The sequence below is a fragment of the Hyperolius riggenbachi genome, chromosome 11 (genome assembly GCF_040937935.1).
Source record: "Hyperolius riggenbachi isolate aHypRig1 chromosome 11, aHypRig1.pri, whole genome shotgun sequence".
NCBI lineage: Eukaryota > Metazoa > Chordata > Amphibia > Anura > Hyperoliidae > Hyperolius > Hyperolius riggenbachi.
In genome coordinates this window covers 145,816,477-145,831,787 of record NC_090656.1, presented here as the reverse complement: position 1 = coordinate 145,831,787, position 15,311 = coordinate 145,816,477, and the positions used below count along the sequence as shown (strand labels likewise).

The 15,311-nt window shown below is 43.0% G+C and overlaps 1 protein-coding gene across 1 annotated transcript in view; it reads left to right on the top strand.

The window, feature by feature from the left end:
* The window catches only part of STIP1 (stress induced phosphoprotein 1), a 280,715-nt gene that overhangs the window by 178,476 nt on the left and 86,928 nt on the right, over window positions 1-15,311 (top strand). Inside the window, exon 10 of the mRNA XM_068259732.1 lies at window positions 1,774-1,898. Within this exon, the coding sequence (XP_068115833.1) occupies window positions 1,774-1,898 (125 nt within the window). The remainder of the gene's footprint in view (window positions 1-1,773; window positions 1,899-15,311) is intronic.

Sequence of the window (15,311 nt, the reverse complement as noted above, 5' to 3'; positions counted from 1 at the left end):
AGGGAAAAGCAGGGTTCTCCCTTGCTTGGGAGAACCATGCCCCCAAAAGAAAGCAAATGACTATCTACCTGTGGTGGAGGGGGGGGGGGGAGATTAATTTATTTTCATTTGGAATGGGAGAGTCTAAATCTCGATCCTTTTGTTTTAGAAGTTATAAAAGAAGGGTATCACCTTCAATTTTCTGTTTAGCGCTTCTATAATTGTAACTCCGAAAGATCCAGACAAAGCAGTGTGTTTGAAGCTGGAGATCCAAAAATTATTGAAGGTTATTGTCCCAGTACCTCTGGTGGAGGAATTTCAGGTATATTATTCTCATGTGTTTCTGGTTAAGAAAGCAAGTGGGAATTTACAGTTCTTAATCTAAAATCCCTGAATCCTTATTTAGTGTACAAAAAGTTCAGGATGGAATGTATTTATACCGCAAGAGGTCTATTGAAGGAGAACAAATATTTAGTATCAAAGACACTTTCCTGCATATTCATCTTTTCAACCATCAATGATTTTTGAGGTTTGCAATCAGGAACGGGTCCCAGATTCAGCATTACCAGTTCTGTGCACTCCCGTTCGGGATTGCCTCAGCCCCTCGCATATTTACAAAGGTTCTAGCAGAGGTAATTAAGGTTTTACGACTTCAGGGGATCTCGATTGTACCTTACCCTGGACTATCTGTAGATTTTTGCAGATTCAGAGGATCTAGCCAAAAATCACAGATCTGGTTATTCAGACTTCTAGTGCACTTCTGGTGCAGGAGATAATTTTTAGGCTACATGATAAACTCTGTAGAGGGAAATATTTTTCTTCCAGACGAAAAGACATTGAAACTTCAGTCAGAGGTAAGGTCTATTCGGGATCTTCAGGAGTGTTCTCTAAGTTGGATCATGAGAGTTTTAGCACTCTACACATCAGCAATATCGGCAGTCCCCTGGGCTCAAGCTGACAGCCGAGTTCTACAATCTTTTCTGTTGGCAAGCTGGAACAGGCTTCAGGGAAGCCTAGATGTATTCCTTCCACTCCCAGATTGACCTGAGGAAGCGGGCCATGACCCGTGAAACATGTTGTCATATTGCTTTTTGAATAAACTTTTTTCCTGTTGAACTGGTGTTTAAATCTTCTGGAGAGGTAAGCAATTACCTCTATTTTTATTAAATTTTTTTATTTAAAAAATACTAAAATAGAAGACACATTGGGCTCTTCCGTCCTACCCATTATGGACCTTTAGGGCTGGTTCAGACGCCTGCCCAGTGTCACTTCCAAATGCTTTTCTGCAAGCGTGCAGAAAAGAATTTGTCGACTTTTAGCGGCGATTCCTAGTGAAAAAAAGTGATCGAAATGCTGTTTTTGCGTAAACTGTCAATGTAAATGACGTGCAAGTGTGCATGTAAACTGGCCCTTAGTTGTTGTACCAGACAATGGAGATGTTTTAGTCAAACCCTGGACAGTATTTATTTCTATATTCAATGATTTTTCTATTTGTGAGTAAAAAGTTTATTTTAGAAATGTTAATTTAATTTTTTGACATGATTTTGTATTTGAAACGTTTTATTATACTCAAAATGGATACTAGACCCTTGCTTGATGGATTTTAGTAAGTTGCAGACAAAAATGTCATGAAAATATTAATTGAACCACTTTTTGCATAGACATCCTGCAGAAATTGCCAGGGAAGTTAAAAGAAAATAAAAACAGCAGCTTACATATCCCTCTCACTTCAGGTGTCCTTTAAAGTAACTGTTTGGATTATACATACTATTAACCTGTCTCTCTGTTTTGCAGGAGACTATCCCAAGGCAATGAAACATTACACAGAAGCAATCAAGAGAAATCCAAAAGATGCTAAACTGTACAGCAATCGAGCTGCATGCTATACCAAACTGCTGGAGTTCCAACTCGCTCTTAAGGTGATTTAATCCTATGTCGAATTTATAGTGATGCCATCAATTAAAGCTATTTATGACTGCCATCCTCTGCTGTGGTGCTGTATATAGTAGAGTATGGACATTCATGGCGTACTTCAACACGAGCACAAAACACATAAATTATTCATGCACAGTTTGAAAACGTCCAGCAATACAGCTAGGAGGTTCATGTGATGCACAAAACACTTGAAGGATAAACTGCTGTTGCAGAAGTGGCTGGAGACACTAGGGAAGGTCACAATGAGCATAGCAGATAAGGCAAGGTTTGACTTCTAGCATAAATGTGGGTGTGGCCCTTAAAGGGAACATGGCAAACAAGCTTTTCTGAAGCGGTGCATTTTAGGAAGATTTGGAAGGGATAATTTAGTTTACAAGTGTTGGGTTACAGAGTTATAGTTATTTTGGTTGAAAAAAGACATACGTCCATCGAGTTCAACCAGTACAAAGTACAACTCCAGCCCGTCCCCCACATACCCCTGTTGATCCAGAGGAAGGCGAAAAAAAACCCACAAGGCATGGTCCAATTAGCCTCAAAAGGGAAAAAATCCTTCCTGACTCCAGATGGCAATCAGATAAAATCCCTGGATCAACATCATTAGGCATAACCTAGTAATTGTAGCCATGGATGTCTTTCAACGCAAGGAAAGCATCTAAGCCCCCTTTAAATGCAGGTATAGAGTTTGCCATAACCACTTCCTGTGGCAATGCATTCCACATCTTAATCACTCTTACTGTAAAGAACCCTTTCCTAAATAAATGGCTAAAACGTTTTTCCTCCATGCGCAGATCATGTCCTCTAGTCTTTTGAGAAGGCCTAGGGACAAAAAGCTCATCCGCCAAGCTATTATATTGCCCTCTGATGTATTTATACATGTTAATTAGATCTCCTCTAAGGCGTCTTTTCTCTAGACTAAATAAACCCAGTTTATCTAACCTTTCTTGGTAAGCGAGACCTTCCATCCCACGTATCAATTTTGTTGCTCGTCTCTGCACCTGCTCTAAAACTGCAATATCTTTTTTTGTAATGTGGTGCCCAGAACTGAATTCCATATTCCAGATGTGGCCTTACTAGAGAGTTAAACAGGGGCAATATTATGCTAGCATCTCGAGTTTTTATTTCCCTTTTTAATGCATCCCAAAATTTTGTTCACTTTAGCTGCAGCAGCTTGGCATTGAGTACGATTATTTAACTTGTCGATGAGTACTCCTAAGTCCTTCTCCAAGTTTGATGTCTCCAACTGTATCCCATTTATTTTGTATGGTGCTAGACCATTGGTACGACCAAAATGCATGACTTTACATTTGTCAACATTGAACTTCATCTGCCATGTATGTGCCCATATAGCCATCCTATCCAGATCCTGTTGCAATATGACACTATCTTCCTGAGAGTTGATGATTCTGCACAATTTTGTATCATCTGCAAAAATAGCAGCATTGCTCACTACTGAATCTACTAGATCATTAATAAATTGAAGAGCACTGGACCCAGTACAGACCCCTGCTAACAGTCTCCCAGTATGATCCATTGACCACAACTCTTTGTTTTCTGTCCATTAGCCAGTTCCCTATCCATGCACACAAACTCTTCCCCAGTCCTTGCATCCTCAACTTTTGCACCAGACTTCTGTGGGGAACAGTGTCGAAGGCCTTTGCAAAGTCCAAGTATATCACATCTACAGCATTCCCAATATCCATATTAGCATTCACTACCTCATAAAAGCTGAGCATGTTAGTCAAACAGGACCTGTCTTTAGTAAACCCATGTTGATGCTGAGAAATAAGATTATTTTCTACTATGAAGTCATGTATAGTATCTCTTAGTAACCCCTCAAATAGTTTGCATACAACTGATGTTAAGCTTACAGGTCTATAATTTCCTGGATCAGATTTTTTGCCCTTCTTAAATAATGGGAAACCGTGGGCTGTACGCCAATCCACTGGGACTCTGCCAGTTGCAAGAGAGTCACAAAAGATAAGATAAAGGGGCTTAGCTATAACTGAACTTAATTCTCTTAGGACCCGGGGATGCATGCCATCCGGGCCAGGTGCCTTGTCTATTTTTAATTTATTTAGTCTTGCCTTTACTTCTTCCTGCGTTAAGTATTTAATATTACAGTTAGAAAATTGACTCTTCTGCCTCTGTAATTTGCAACAGTGCTGTTTCCTTTGTGAAGACAGAAGCAAAGAAAGCATTTAATAACTCTGCCTTACCTTGGTCATCCACCATTGAGTTCCCACCCTCATCCTTTAGGATTCCTATACAGTCAACCTTTTTTTTTTTTTAGAGTTGATGTACTTGTAAAACTTTTTTGGGTTCGATTTGATATCCCTAGCGATTTGATTTTCAGCTTCGATCTTTGCCTGCCTAATTTCTTTTTTACAATTTTTATTGCACTCCTTATAATTGCTTAGTGCAGCCTCGGTCCCCTCCTGTTTTAGGACCTTATAACCATTCCTTTTCCTCTTCATTTTATCCCTAACCTTTCTATTCATCCATAGAGGCCTTTTTTTATTCCTAGACATTTTGTTTCCATATGGGATATACATACTACAATATTGATTGAGAATAAGTTTAAAAGCTTGCTATTTCCCTTCAGTGTCCTCCCCTTGTAGTACATTATCCCAGTTCACCGAACTTAGTGCCTGCCTAATTTGATTGAACTTTGCTTTTCTAAAATTCATAGTTTTAGTGGTCCCGCTGCCCCGTGGCCTATCAGTCACCGGATCAAATGTTATCATGTTGTGATCACTATTTCCCAAATGTTCTTGAACCTGCACATTTGATACATTATCTGGTCTATTAGAAATGATCAGATCCAGTAACGCATTCCCCCTAGTTGGTTCCGTTACCATTTGAGTCAAGTAATTGTCCTGTAGTGCTGCCAGAAATCTGCTGCTTTTACCAGAATGGGTAGCCTCAATACCCCAGTCAATGTATGGAAAGTTGAAGTCGCCCATAATTATGACCTCATTTTTACTTGCAGCTTTTTCAATCTGCTGTAGTAATCGCAGTTCTGCAGCTTTATTAATAAGAGGTGGTCTGTAGCATACCCCAATAAGCAATTGGCAACTTTTATTTCCACCATGAATATTTACCCAAACGGACTCCACATCTTCGCAATCTTCCTCCATCTCATCGTTGAGGACAGCTGTAAAAGAATTCTTAAAGAGAACCCGAGGTGGCTTTGTATAACGTTAGTGGGGCACAGAGGCTGGTTGGGCACACTAACACCAGCCTCTGTTGCCCCATGGTGTGTGTCAAAGACCCCCCTGCTCGCCGCTATACCCCCGCAATACTGGCGACACGCAGCGTGTCGCCAGCACAATGTTTACCCTAGCGCTGTCTGTCAGTGCCGCTCCGCCGCCTCCTCCGCATCGCCGCTACCCGCCCTCGTCCCTTCCCTCACGCTGATTGGAGGGAAGGGACGAGGGCGGGTAGCGGCGATGCGGAGGAGGCGGGGGAGCGGCGCTGACAGACAGCGCTAGGGTAAACATTGTGCTGGCGACGCGCTGCGTGTCGCCAGCACTGCGGGAAGGATAGCGGCGAGCAGGGGGGTCTTTGACACACACCATGGGGCAACAGAGGCTGGTGTTAGTGTGCCCAACCAGCCTCTGTGCCCCACTAACGTTATACAAAGCCACCTCGGGTTCTCTTTAACAAAGAGACAAACCCCTCCACCTTTTTTCCCTGTTCTATCCCTCCTAAACACATTGTATCCTTTTAAATTAGCTATCCAGTCATGGCTTTCATCCATCCATGTCTCGGTTATTCCCACAATGTCATAGCCTTTGTCAATCAGAATGAACTCTAGTTCGTCTATTTTATTTGCAAGGCTCCGAGCATTGGTTACCATGCACTTTATATTTTTACCACCACATTTACCAATTTTGTTTACACGAAATGGGCTACTTGAAGTTTTACCAACCTCCTTAATCTTTACACTGTCCCCACCTCCCTCTCCACCCCCCATAATGTTAGGCTCCCACTGTCTTTTTACCTTATCTTGTCTACATATTGAGACTTTATCCTCCCGCCTCCCCCCAGATCCTAGTTTAAAATCTCCTTCAACCGTTTAGCCAACTTCTCCCCCAATGCAGCTGCACCCTCCCCATTAAGGTGCAGCCCATCCCTGCTGTAGAACCTGTAGCCGACTGCAAAGTCGTTGAGGGTTGAGTCATTAACATAAGTTAATGATGGTTGCATAGGTGACAAGAGGAGTGTGATGTCTGGGTGAGGTCCATGGGCTGGATGAACAACAAGAAGTAGATGTTGGTTTTGCCTACAGATAATGGTTTTTCCTACATAGTAGCTGAACCCAGAGTGCACCATAACAAGCCCCTGCCAATCTCTGGAATTTGGTACTTGGACGAACTCCGAGCATTTCTTTCACTCTCCCTTTGACTTCCCTCCTCCGCCCCCCCTCCTCCTTGCCATTTTGATTTCTGCTGCCATGTAGCTGAACGCCGCACGTCACCACTGCTATTTGCAACGCTTTATGGTATTTGGCTACTTAAAAGTATAATGTGCCACTACGATCTCCTATATATTAAACTTTTTTGGGGGTAGATTGACTTTTTTTAATGAAGATTGACAGTCCGACAATATGTTTTGTTTAAGAACATGGTTTTAGTAAAGACCGGTCCTGTCTCACCAATATGTTAAGCTATTATGAAGTGGTGAATGAACATTTAAATCTTGGGAAAGCTATAGATGTAGCATACTTGGACTTTGCAAAAGCTTTTGACACTGTTCCCCACAATAGCCTGGTGCAGAAGCTTAGGGTACAGGGACTAGGAGAAAATGTTTGTATCTGGATAGAGAACTGGCTGGTAAAGGGATAGAAGGCACAGAGTGGTGCTAAACAAAACATACTCAAAATGGGAAACTGGGGTACTGCAGAAGTCAGTACTTTGTCCAATGTTTTTCAATGTATTTATTAATGATTTAGTGGATGGAATATAGAGTAATGTAGCCATCTTTGCAGATGATACAAAATTATGTAGGATTATCAACACTGGCGGATAGTTGCCTATTACAACAGGATCTTGACAACATGGCCATATGGATCGGCACATGGCAGATGAAATTTAATGTTGACAAATGTGAAGTCCTGCACCTTGGATGTTCCAATGGTAGATCACTATATAAAATAAATGGCGTACAGCTGGCAACATCAGACTGGAGAAGGACTTAGGAATACTGTGTTGATAGCAAGTTTAGTAATTCGTATACAGTGCCAAGCAGCGGTAGCTAAAGCAAATAAAATTCTGGGATGCATAAAACAGGAAATAAAATCTTGAGATGCTAGTGTACTACTCCTCTGTATAAATCACTTGTGAGGCCACATCTGGAGTATGGGATACAGTTTTGGGCACCACGCTATAGAAAGGACATTGACCTTCTAGAACGGGTACAAAGGCAGACAACTAATGGAGGTATGGAAGATCTCACTTACCAAGAAAGGTTGGACAAACTTGGCTTAGTTAGCTTGTAAAAAAACGACTGCTACGGGGTCTCCGTACTCTATATTCAGGCCGACCGCGGGGTCGGCCTTACTGCTGCTGCCGCGGCCCGTGTGGTCGGCCTGAATACCGAGCACGGAGACCGGGACATCGGCAGGGAGTGGAGCGGTCGGCGTGGGACAGTCAGTTGCAAGGGGCTGGAGAAAGCCCCGGTTGAGTAATGCTCATTTAGGGTATTTTAGCCCGATAACTCCTTTAAGGCTGGATGCGGCTGATACGCGTCAAGGCTTCCTCTCTTACTGCACCTGCGGTGCAAAAGCCCTGCATTAGCCTACAGCGGAGATTGGAGCCAATTGACCGCATGGAAGGCATTACGAGAGTGGTGGTGTGGATAATGGCTTACATTACTGCCACATGTATACACGTCTCACGTTGCCTGAAACACTCATGGGTGACACCCTAATGATGCAAGCTAAGATTCCATCAACTGCGTGTTGTGAGACTCTGGAGACAGCACCAACAGCCTATGAATCTCTGATGCAGATCTGCACATGTCTTATACTGTTTGATTATCAGACACTTGCTTAAGGATGGGAACATTAAAACAAAACTTGCGCTCTGCAAAACAGTTATGGCCCTTTAATTAATGCACCCCCCTTCGTTCCATCCACACTGCCAGCCCTGGCCAGGCTGTGACAGTCTTAGGAGACCTCTTTGTGGCTTTAGCATCTAAGGCTGCATTTCCACTTGTGCGGTGCGAATCGCCGCGGTAAAAATTCGCATGCAGATGCGAAATTCGTATGCGGGTCCATGCGAATTTTCACGCGAATTCGCACACGAATTCGCATGGATGACGATGTGTGCGAATTTAACCATGGCAGTGCTGGTGTGCTTTTCCATTGTTTCTATGCGAATTCGCATGAAAATTCGCATAAAAAAAACCTCATGCGAATTTCCTATTAAATACATTGTATGCGATTCGCATAGCGGTATGCGAATTCTGATGGCTCTGCCATGCGAATTTTCTCTGCACAGAAAAACGCAAAGGAATCCTGACAAGTGGAAACAGTCCCATTGACTTGTATTGCTATGCGAATTTGTATGTGAAAAACGCATGCGAATTCGCGATAGTGGAAATGAGCCCTAACACTAAATAGTAAGTGCAATCTGTATAGTGGAAATTTTGGTTTTAAAAGGTAATGCACTCCCGTCCCTCTTGACTTGCTTAAGGATCTTTGGAGGTCAAGCTGAACTCTACTAGTGAACTATGGTGGCTATGCCTCATGAATTCTCAAGAAAACCTAATCCTTGGCTCAGTGTGAACAATACCAGGCATTAACCTGGAAGTCTGAGCACTCTATGGCTATTAGTTATTAGTGCATGGTTGCTACCTACAGGGATCTCTTGTGTGTATGGGATACATGTGAGCATGGGTTATGCGTGAGCCTAGCTGGCTGTGCAATTTCCACATAAGAGGGTGACTTTTATGATTTTATAGGATTGGTGCAGGTCTCTGGAGGTCCCTTCACAATGGGAGTGGAGATCCTTCGGCCTGTAGAAAGGGGGAGAGACCGGGAGCCCAATAGTATAGTAACGTCAGGTCTTAAACGATGGGGGATTGTGGGTAATTTTATCCCGGAACCTTCTGGAACAGGGTGGTCGCTCTCCTCCTGTCGGCTTTTCCATTGGTATGATGGATATACAAGTGGGAAGTGCTAGCACCCCTTTTGGGGGTGTGGGTTTAACAACTGTTAAAGGTTTGGGGAGGCACCCAGATTTTCTACTAATGGGTCTAAGTATATTACTGTATGGTATTATAAGAAGTGGTGTCTTACCTCCAAAGAAGACTCACTCGAATATAACGTACGGAGTCTTTATTATCAAGTGGTTAATTGTAGACGTTTCACTGGTCTCAGCCCGCTTCCTCAGGTCAGTACAAACAAGTAACCTTAAATAGTTGTGTGGGGCAAGGGCACCTTTTAGAACAGGCGCCCTTGCCCCACGCGACTTCTATTTAATATACTCAGACCCATTAGTAGAAAATCTGGGTGCCTCCCCAAACCTTTTTAACAGTTTTATGATTTTTAGATACTATTGGTGATATACAGTGTTTATAATACCTTTTTTTTTAATAAAGTCTATGGTGAATTGAAGCAGGACCTGTTTTTGTATTGCACTTGGGTCCCCTTTGTTCAGACCCATGCTCCCTCATCTCTGTGAGGTATCACCTGAATGTTATAGCCAGTGAGTTCCAAGAACTTTTTTTCTTTTTAAGTGCTGGTTTAAAGGGCCCATTACCTCCCTTTATATGGTATACAATACTTTGGGTCCTAGCACACATATGATAGTGTTTTCAGAGATTTCTTTTCAAGCTGTTCCAGTGTTGACAGATCAGACAAATCATTCCAGCCTGTGTCTGAGTACTCTACAAGTAAGGGGAGGGGGAAGAAGCAGGAGGGAGAGAAACACTAGCTTCAATGCATCAAGGCTGTTACCACATGGCAAGCTGAAATTACTGAGCAGTGAGGTAAATTACTGACTTGTGTGGTAAACACATCAACAAATGTCAGCAAATGTCAATTAATCAAGATTACAGCATGAGGTAAAATGGTGATCACAACATAACGTTTGATCTGGTGACTGATAGGCCGCGGGGCAGCGGGACCACTAAAACTATGAATTTTAGAAAAGCAAAGTTCAATCAACTCAGGCAGGCACTAACTTTGGTGAACTGGGATAATGTGCTACAAAGGGAGGACATCAAAGGGAAATGGCAAGATTTTAAACTTACACTCAATCAATATTGTAGCATGTATATTCCATATGGAAAAAAAAATATCTAGGAATAAAAAAAGGCCTCTATGGATGAATAGAAAGGTTAGAGATAAAATGGAGAAGAAATAGAATGCCTATAAGGTCCTATAACAGGAGGGGACAGAGGCTGCCTTAAACAATTATAAGGAGTGCAATACAAATTGTAAAAAATAAATTAGGCTGGCAAAGATTGAAGCTGAAATTCAAATCGCTAGGGATATCAAATCTAAGTGCATCAACTCTAAAAAAAGAAAGGTTGACTGTATTGGACTCCTAAAGGATGGGGGGGGAGAGGACTCAATGGTGGATGACCAAGGTGAGGCAGAGTTGTTGAATGCTTTCTTTGCTTCTGTCTTCACAAGGGAAACATCACTGTTGCAAATTACAGAGGCAGAAGAGTCTCAATCTTCCAACTGTAATATTAAATACTTAATGCAGGAAGAAGTAAAGGCAAGACCAAATAAATTAAAAATAGACAAGGCACCTGGCCCGGATGGCATGCATCCTCTGGTCCTTAGGGAATTAATTTCAGTTATACAGTGGCTTGCAAAAGTATTCGGCCCCCTTGAAGTTTTCCACATTTTGTCACATTACTGCCACAAACATGAATCAATTTTATTGAAATTTCACATAAAAGTCCAATACAAAGTGATGTACACGTGAGAAGTGGAACGAAAATCATATATGATTCCAAACATTTTTTACAAATCAATAACTGCAAAGTGGGGTGTGCGTAATTATTCAGGCCCCTGAGTCAATACTTTGTAGAGCCACCTTTTGCTGCAATTCCAGCTGCCAGTCTTTTAGGGTATGTCTCTACCAGCTTTGCACATCTAGAGACTGAAATCCTTGCCCATTCTTCTTTGCAAAACAGCTCCAGCTCAATCAGATTAGATGGACAGCGTTTGTGAACAACAATTTTAAGATCTTGCCACAGATTCTCGATTGGATTTAAATCTGGACTTTGACTGGGCCATTCTAGCACCAGGATATGTTTTGTTTTAAACCATTCCATTGTTGCCCTGGCTTTATGTTTAGGGTCGTTGTCCTGCTGGAAGGTGAACCTCCGCCCCAGTCTCAAGTCTATTGCAGACTCCAAGAGGCTTTCTTCCAAGATTGCCCTGTATTTTGCTCCATCCATCTTCCCATCAACTTTGACCAGCTTCCCTGTTCCTGCTGAAGAGAAGCAACCCCATAGCATGATGCTGCCACCACCATATTTGACAGTCATGATGGTGTGTTCTGAGTGATGTGCAGTGTTAGTTTTCTGCCACACATAGCGTTTTGTATTTTGGCCAAAAAGTTCCATTTTGGTCTCATCGGACCAGAGCACCTTCTTCTACATGTTTGCTGTGTCCCCCACATGGCTTGTTGCAAACTGCAAATGGACTTCTTATGCTTTTCTTGCCACTCTTCCATAAAGGCCAACTTAGTGCAGTGCACATCTAATAGTTGCCCTATGGAGAGATTCCCCCACTTGAGCTGTAGATCTCTGCAGCTCGTCCAGAGTCACCATGGGCCTCTTGACTGCATTTCTGATCAGCGCTCTCCTTGTTCGGCCTGTGAGTTTAGGTGGATGGCCTTGTCTTGGTAGGTTTACAGTTGTGCCATACTCCTTCCATTTCTGAATGATCGCTTGAACAGTGCTCCGTGGTATGTTCAAGGCTTTGGACATCTTTTTGTAGCCTAAGCCTGCTTTAAATTTCTCAATAACTTTATCCCTGACCTGTCTGGTGTGTTCTTTGGACTTCATGGTGTTGTTGCTCCCAAGATTCTCTTAGACAACCTCTGAGGCCGTCACAGAGCAGCTGTATTTGTACTGATATTAGATTACACACAGGTGCACTCTATTTAGTCATTAGCACTCATCAGGCAATGTCTATGGGCAACTGACTGCACTCAGACCAAAGGGGGCTGAAGAATTATGCACACCCTACTTTGCATTTATTGATTTGTAAAAAATGTTTGGAATCATGTATGATTTTCATTCTACTTCTCACGTGTACACCACTTTGTATTGGTCTTTCACGTGGAATTCCAATAAAATTGATTCAGGTTTGTGGCAGTAACGTGAGAAAGTGTGGCAAACTTCAAGGGGGCCGAATACTTTTGCAAGCCACTGTAGATAAACCCCTTTATCTTATCTTTTGTGACTCTTTCAACTTACAGAGTACCAACGGATTGGCATACAGCCCACGTTTTCCCATTATTTAAAGGGATACTGTAGGGGGGTCGGGGAAAATGAGTTGAAGTTACCCGGGGCTTCTAATGGTCCCCTGCAGACATCCTGTGCCCACGCAGCCACTCACCGATGCTATGGCCCCGCCTCCTGTTCACTTCTGGAATTTCAGACTTTAAAGTCTGAAAACCACTGTGCCTGCGTTGCCGTGTCCTCGCTTCCCCTGATGTCACCATGAGCGCCCGGCGCAGGCACAGACCATACTGGGCCTGCGCAGAACGCTCCTGGTGCCATCAGCGGGAGTGAGGACACGGCAACGCAGGTGCAGTGGTTTTCGAACTTTAAAGTCTGAAATTCCAAAAGTGAACAGGAGGCGGGGCCAGAGCGTCAGTGAGTGGCTGCGCGGGCACAGGATGTCTGCGGGGGGCCATTAGAAGCCCCGGGTAACTTCAACTCATTTTCCCCCAACCCCCCCCCCCCCCCCCCCCCCCCCTACAGTATTCCTTTAAGAAGGGCAAAAAATCAGATCCAGGAAATTATAGACCTGTTGTAAGCTTAACATCAGTTGTATGCAAACTATTTGAGGGGTTACTAAGAGATAGCAGAAAATAATCTTATTTCTCAGCATCAACATGGGTTTACTAAAGACATGTCCTGTTTGACTAACATGCTCAGCTTTTATGAGGTAGTGAACGCTAATGTGGATATTGGGAATGCTGTAGATGTGATATACTTGGACTTTGCAAAGGCCTTCGACACTGTTCCCCACAGAAGTCTGGTGCAAAAGTTGAGGATGCAAGGACTGGGGAAGAGTTTGTGTGCATGGATAGGGAACTGGCTAATGGACAGAAAACAAAGAGTTGTGGTCAATGGATCATACTGGGAGACTGTTAGCAGGGGTCTGTACTGGGTCCAGTGCTCTTCAATTTATTAATGATCTAGTAGATTCAGTAGTGAGCAATGCTGCTATTTTTGCAGATGATACAAAATTGTGCAGAATCATCAACTCTCAGGAAGATAGTGTCATATTGCAACAGGATCTGGATAGGATGGCTATATGGGCACATAAATGGCAGATGAAATTCAATGTTGACAAATGTAAAGTCATGCATTTTGGTCGTACTAATGGTCTAGCACCATACAAAATAAATGGGATACAGTTGGGGACATCAAACTTGGAGAATGATTTAGGAGTACTCATCGACAACAAGTTAAATAATCTTAGGGCTCGTTTCCACTATCGCGAATCTGCATGCGTCCAACGCATGCAGATCCGCACATGTAATACAAGTGGATGGGCCTGTTTCCACTGTAGCGTTGTTGAGGTGCGTTTTTTTCAGCGTGAAAAAAACGCACAAAAGAGCCAACGATTTCGCCTGCGTCGGGAATCCGTGCGAATCGCCGCTAATGTATTTAATAGTAAAAACGCATGCGTTTGTTACATGCGTTTTTACCCGCGATTTCGCGTGCGATTTCGCACCTTTTTCAATTTTATTTAGCCCTGGCAGTGTCATGGTTAATTTCGCATAATCGCAGGCGAAATCGCGGGTAAAAACGCATGTGGAAACGCATCCGCATGCGTTTTTACAAGCGTCGGAATGCGGCCGAAATCGCGTCGCAACAGTGGAAACAAGCCCTCACTCAATGCCAAGCGCTGCAGCTAATTTTGGGATGCATTAAAAGGGAAATAAAAACTCGAGATGCTAGCATAATATTGCCCCTGTTTAACTCTCTAGTAAGGCCACATCTGGAATATGGAATTCCGTTCTGGGCACCACATTACAGGAAAGATTTTGCTGTTTTAGAACAGGTGCAGAGACGAGCAACAAAATTGATACGTGGGATGGAAGGTCTCGCTTACCAAGAAAGGTTAGATAAACTGTGTTTATTTAGTCTAGAGAAAAGACGCCTTAGAGGGGATCTAATTAACATGTATAAATACATCAGAGGGCAATATAAAAGCTTGGCGGATGAGCTTTTTGTCCCTAGGCCTTCTCAAAGGACTAGAGGACATGATCTGCGCATGGAGGAAAAACGTTTTAGCCATTTATTTAGGAAAGGGTTCTTTACAGTAAGAGTGATTAAGATGTGGAATGCATTGCCACAGGAAGTCGTTATGGCAAACTCTATACCTGCATTTAAAGGGGGCTTAGATGCTTTCCTTGCGTTGAAAGACATCCATGGCTACAATTTACTAGGTAATGCCTAATGATGATCCAGGGATTTTATCTGATTGCCATCTGGAGTCGGGAAGACATTTTTTCCCTTTTGGGGCTAATTGGACCATGCCTTGTAAGGGTTTTTCGCCTTCCTCTGGATCAACAGGGATATGTGAGGGAGCAGGCTGGTGTTGTACTTTGTTCTCTGGTTGAACTTGATGGACGTATGTCTTTTTTTTTTTTTTTTTCAACCCAAATAACTATGTAACTTATGTAACAATAATGTTTATATAGCGCTTTTCTCCCTGGGGACTCAAAGCGCTGTGACCCTGCATTATGCAGTCTCAAGGGCTAGGGAAAAGAGGTGAGTTTTTAGCCTTTTTTTAAAGCTGACCAGAGAAGGAGCCTCTCGTACTGATTGTGGAAGTGAGTTCCATAGAGTAGGGGCTGCATAGGAAAAGACCCGAGCACCAAATGTTAAGTGTATCCTGGGAATAACCAGCTTCATCTTGTTGGCAGAGCGGAAGGTGCGTGGAGGGGCATAAAGTTCCAATAGATCCGCTATGTATTTGGGTCCCATGTGGTGTAGAGCCTTGAATGTCAGCAGGCAGATCTTAAAATTGATTCTCCATTTTACTGGCAACCAGTGAATAGTTTGCAGTACTGGGGTGATGTGTGAGCTGCGGAGGGCATTGCTAGGAGTCTGGCTGCAGCATTCTGTACTAGCTGTAAGGGGCGCAGAACCTTATCTGTAGATCCGATGAACAGGGCGTTGCA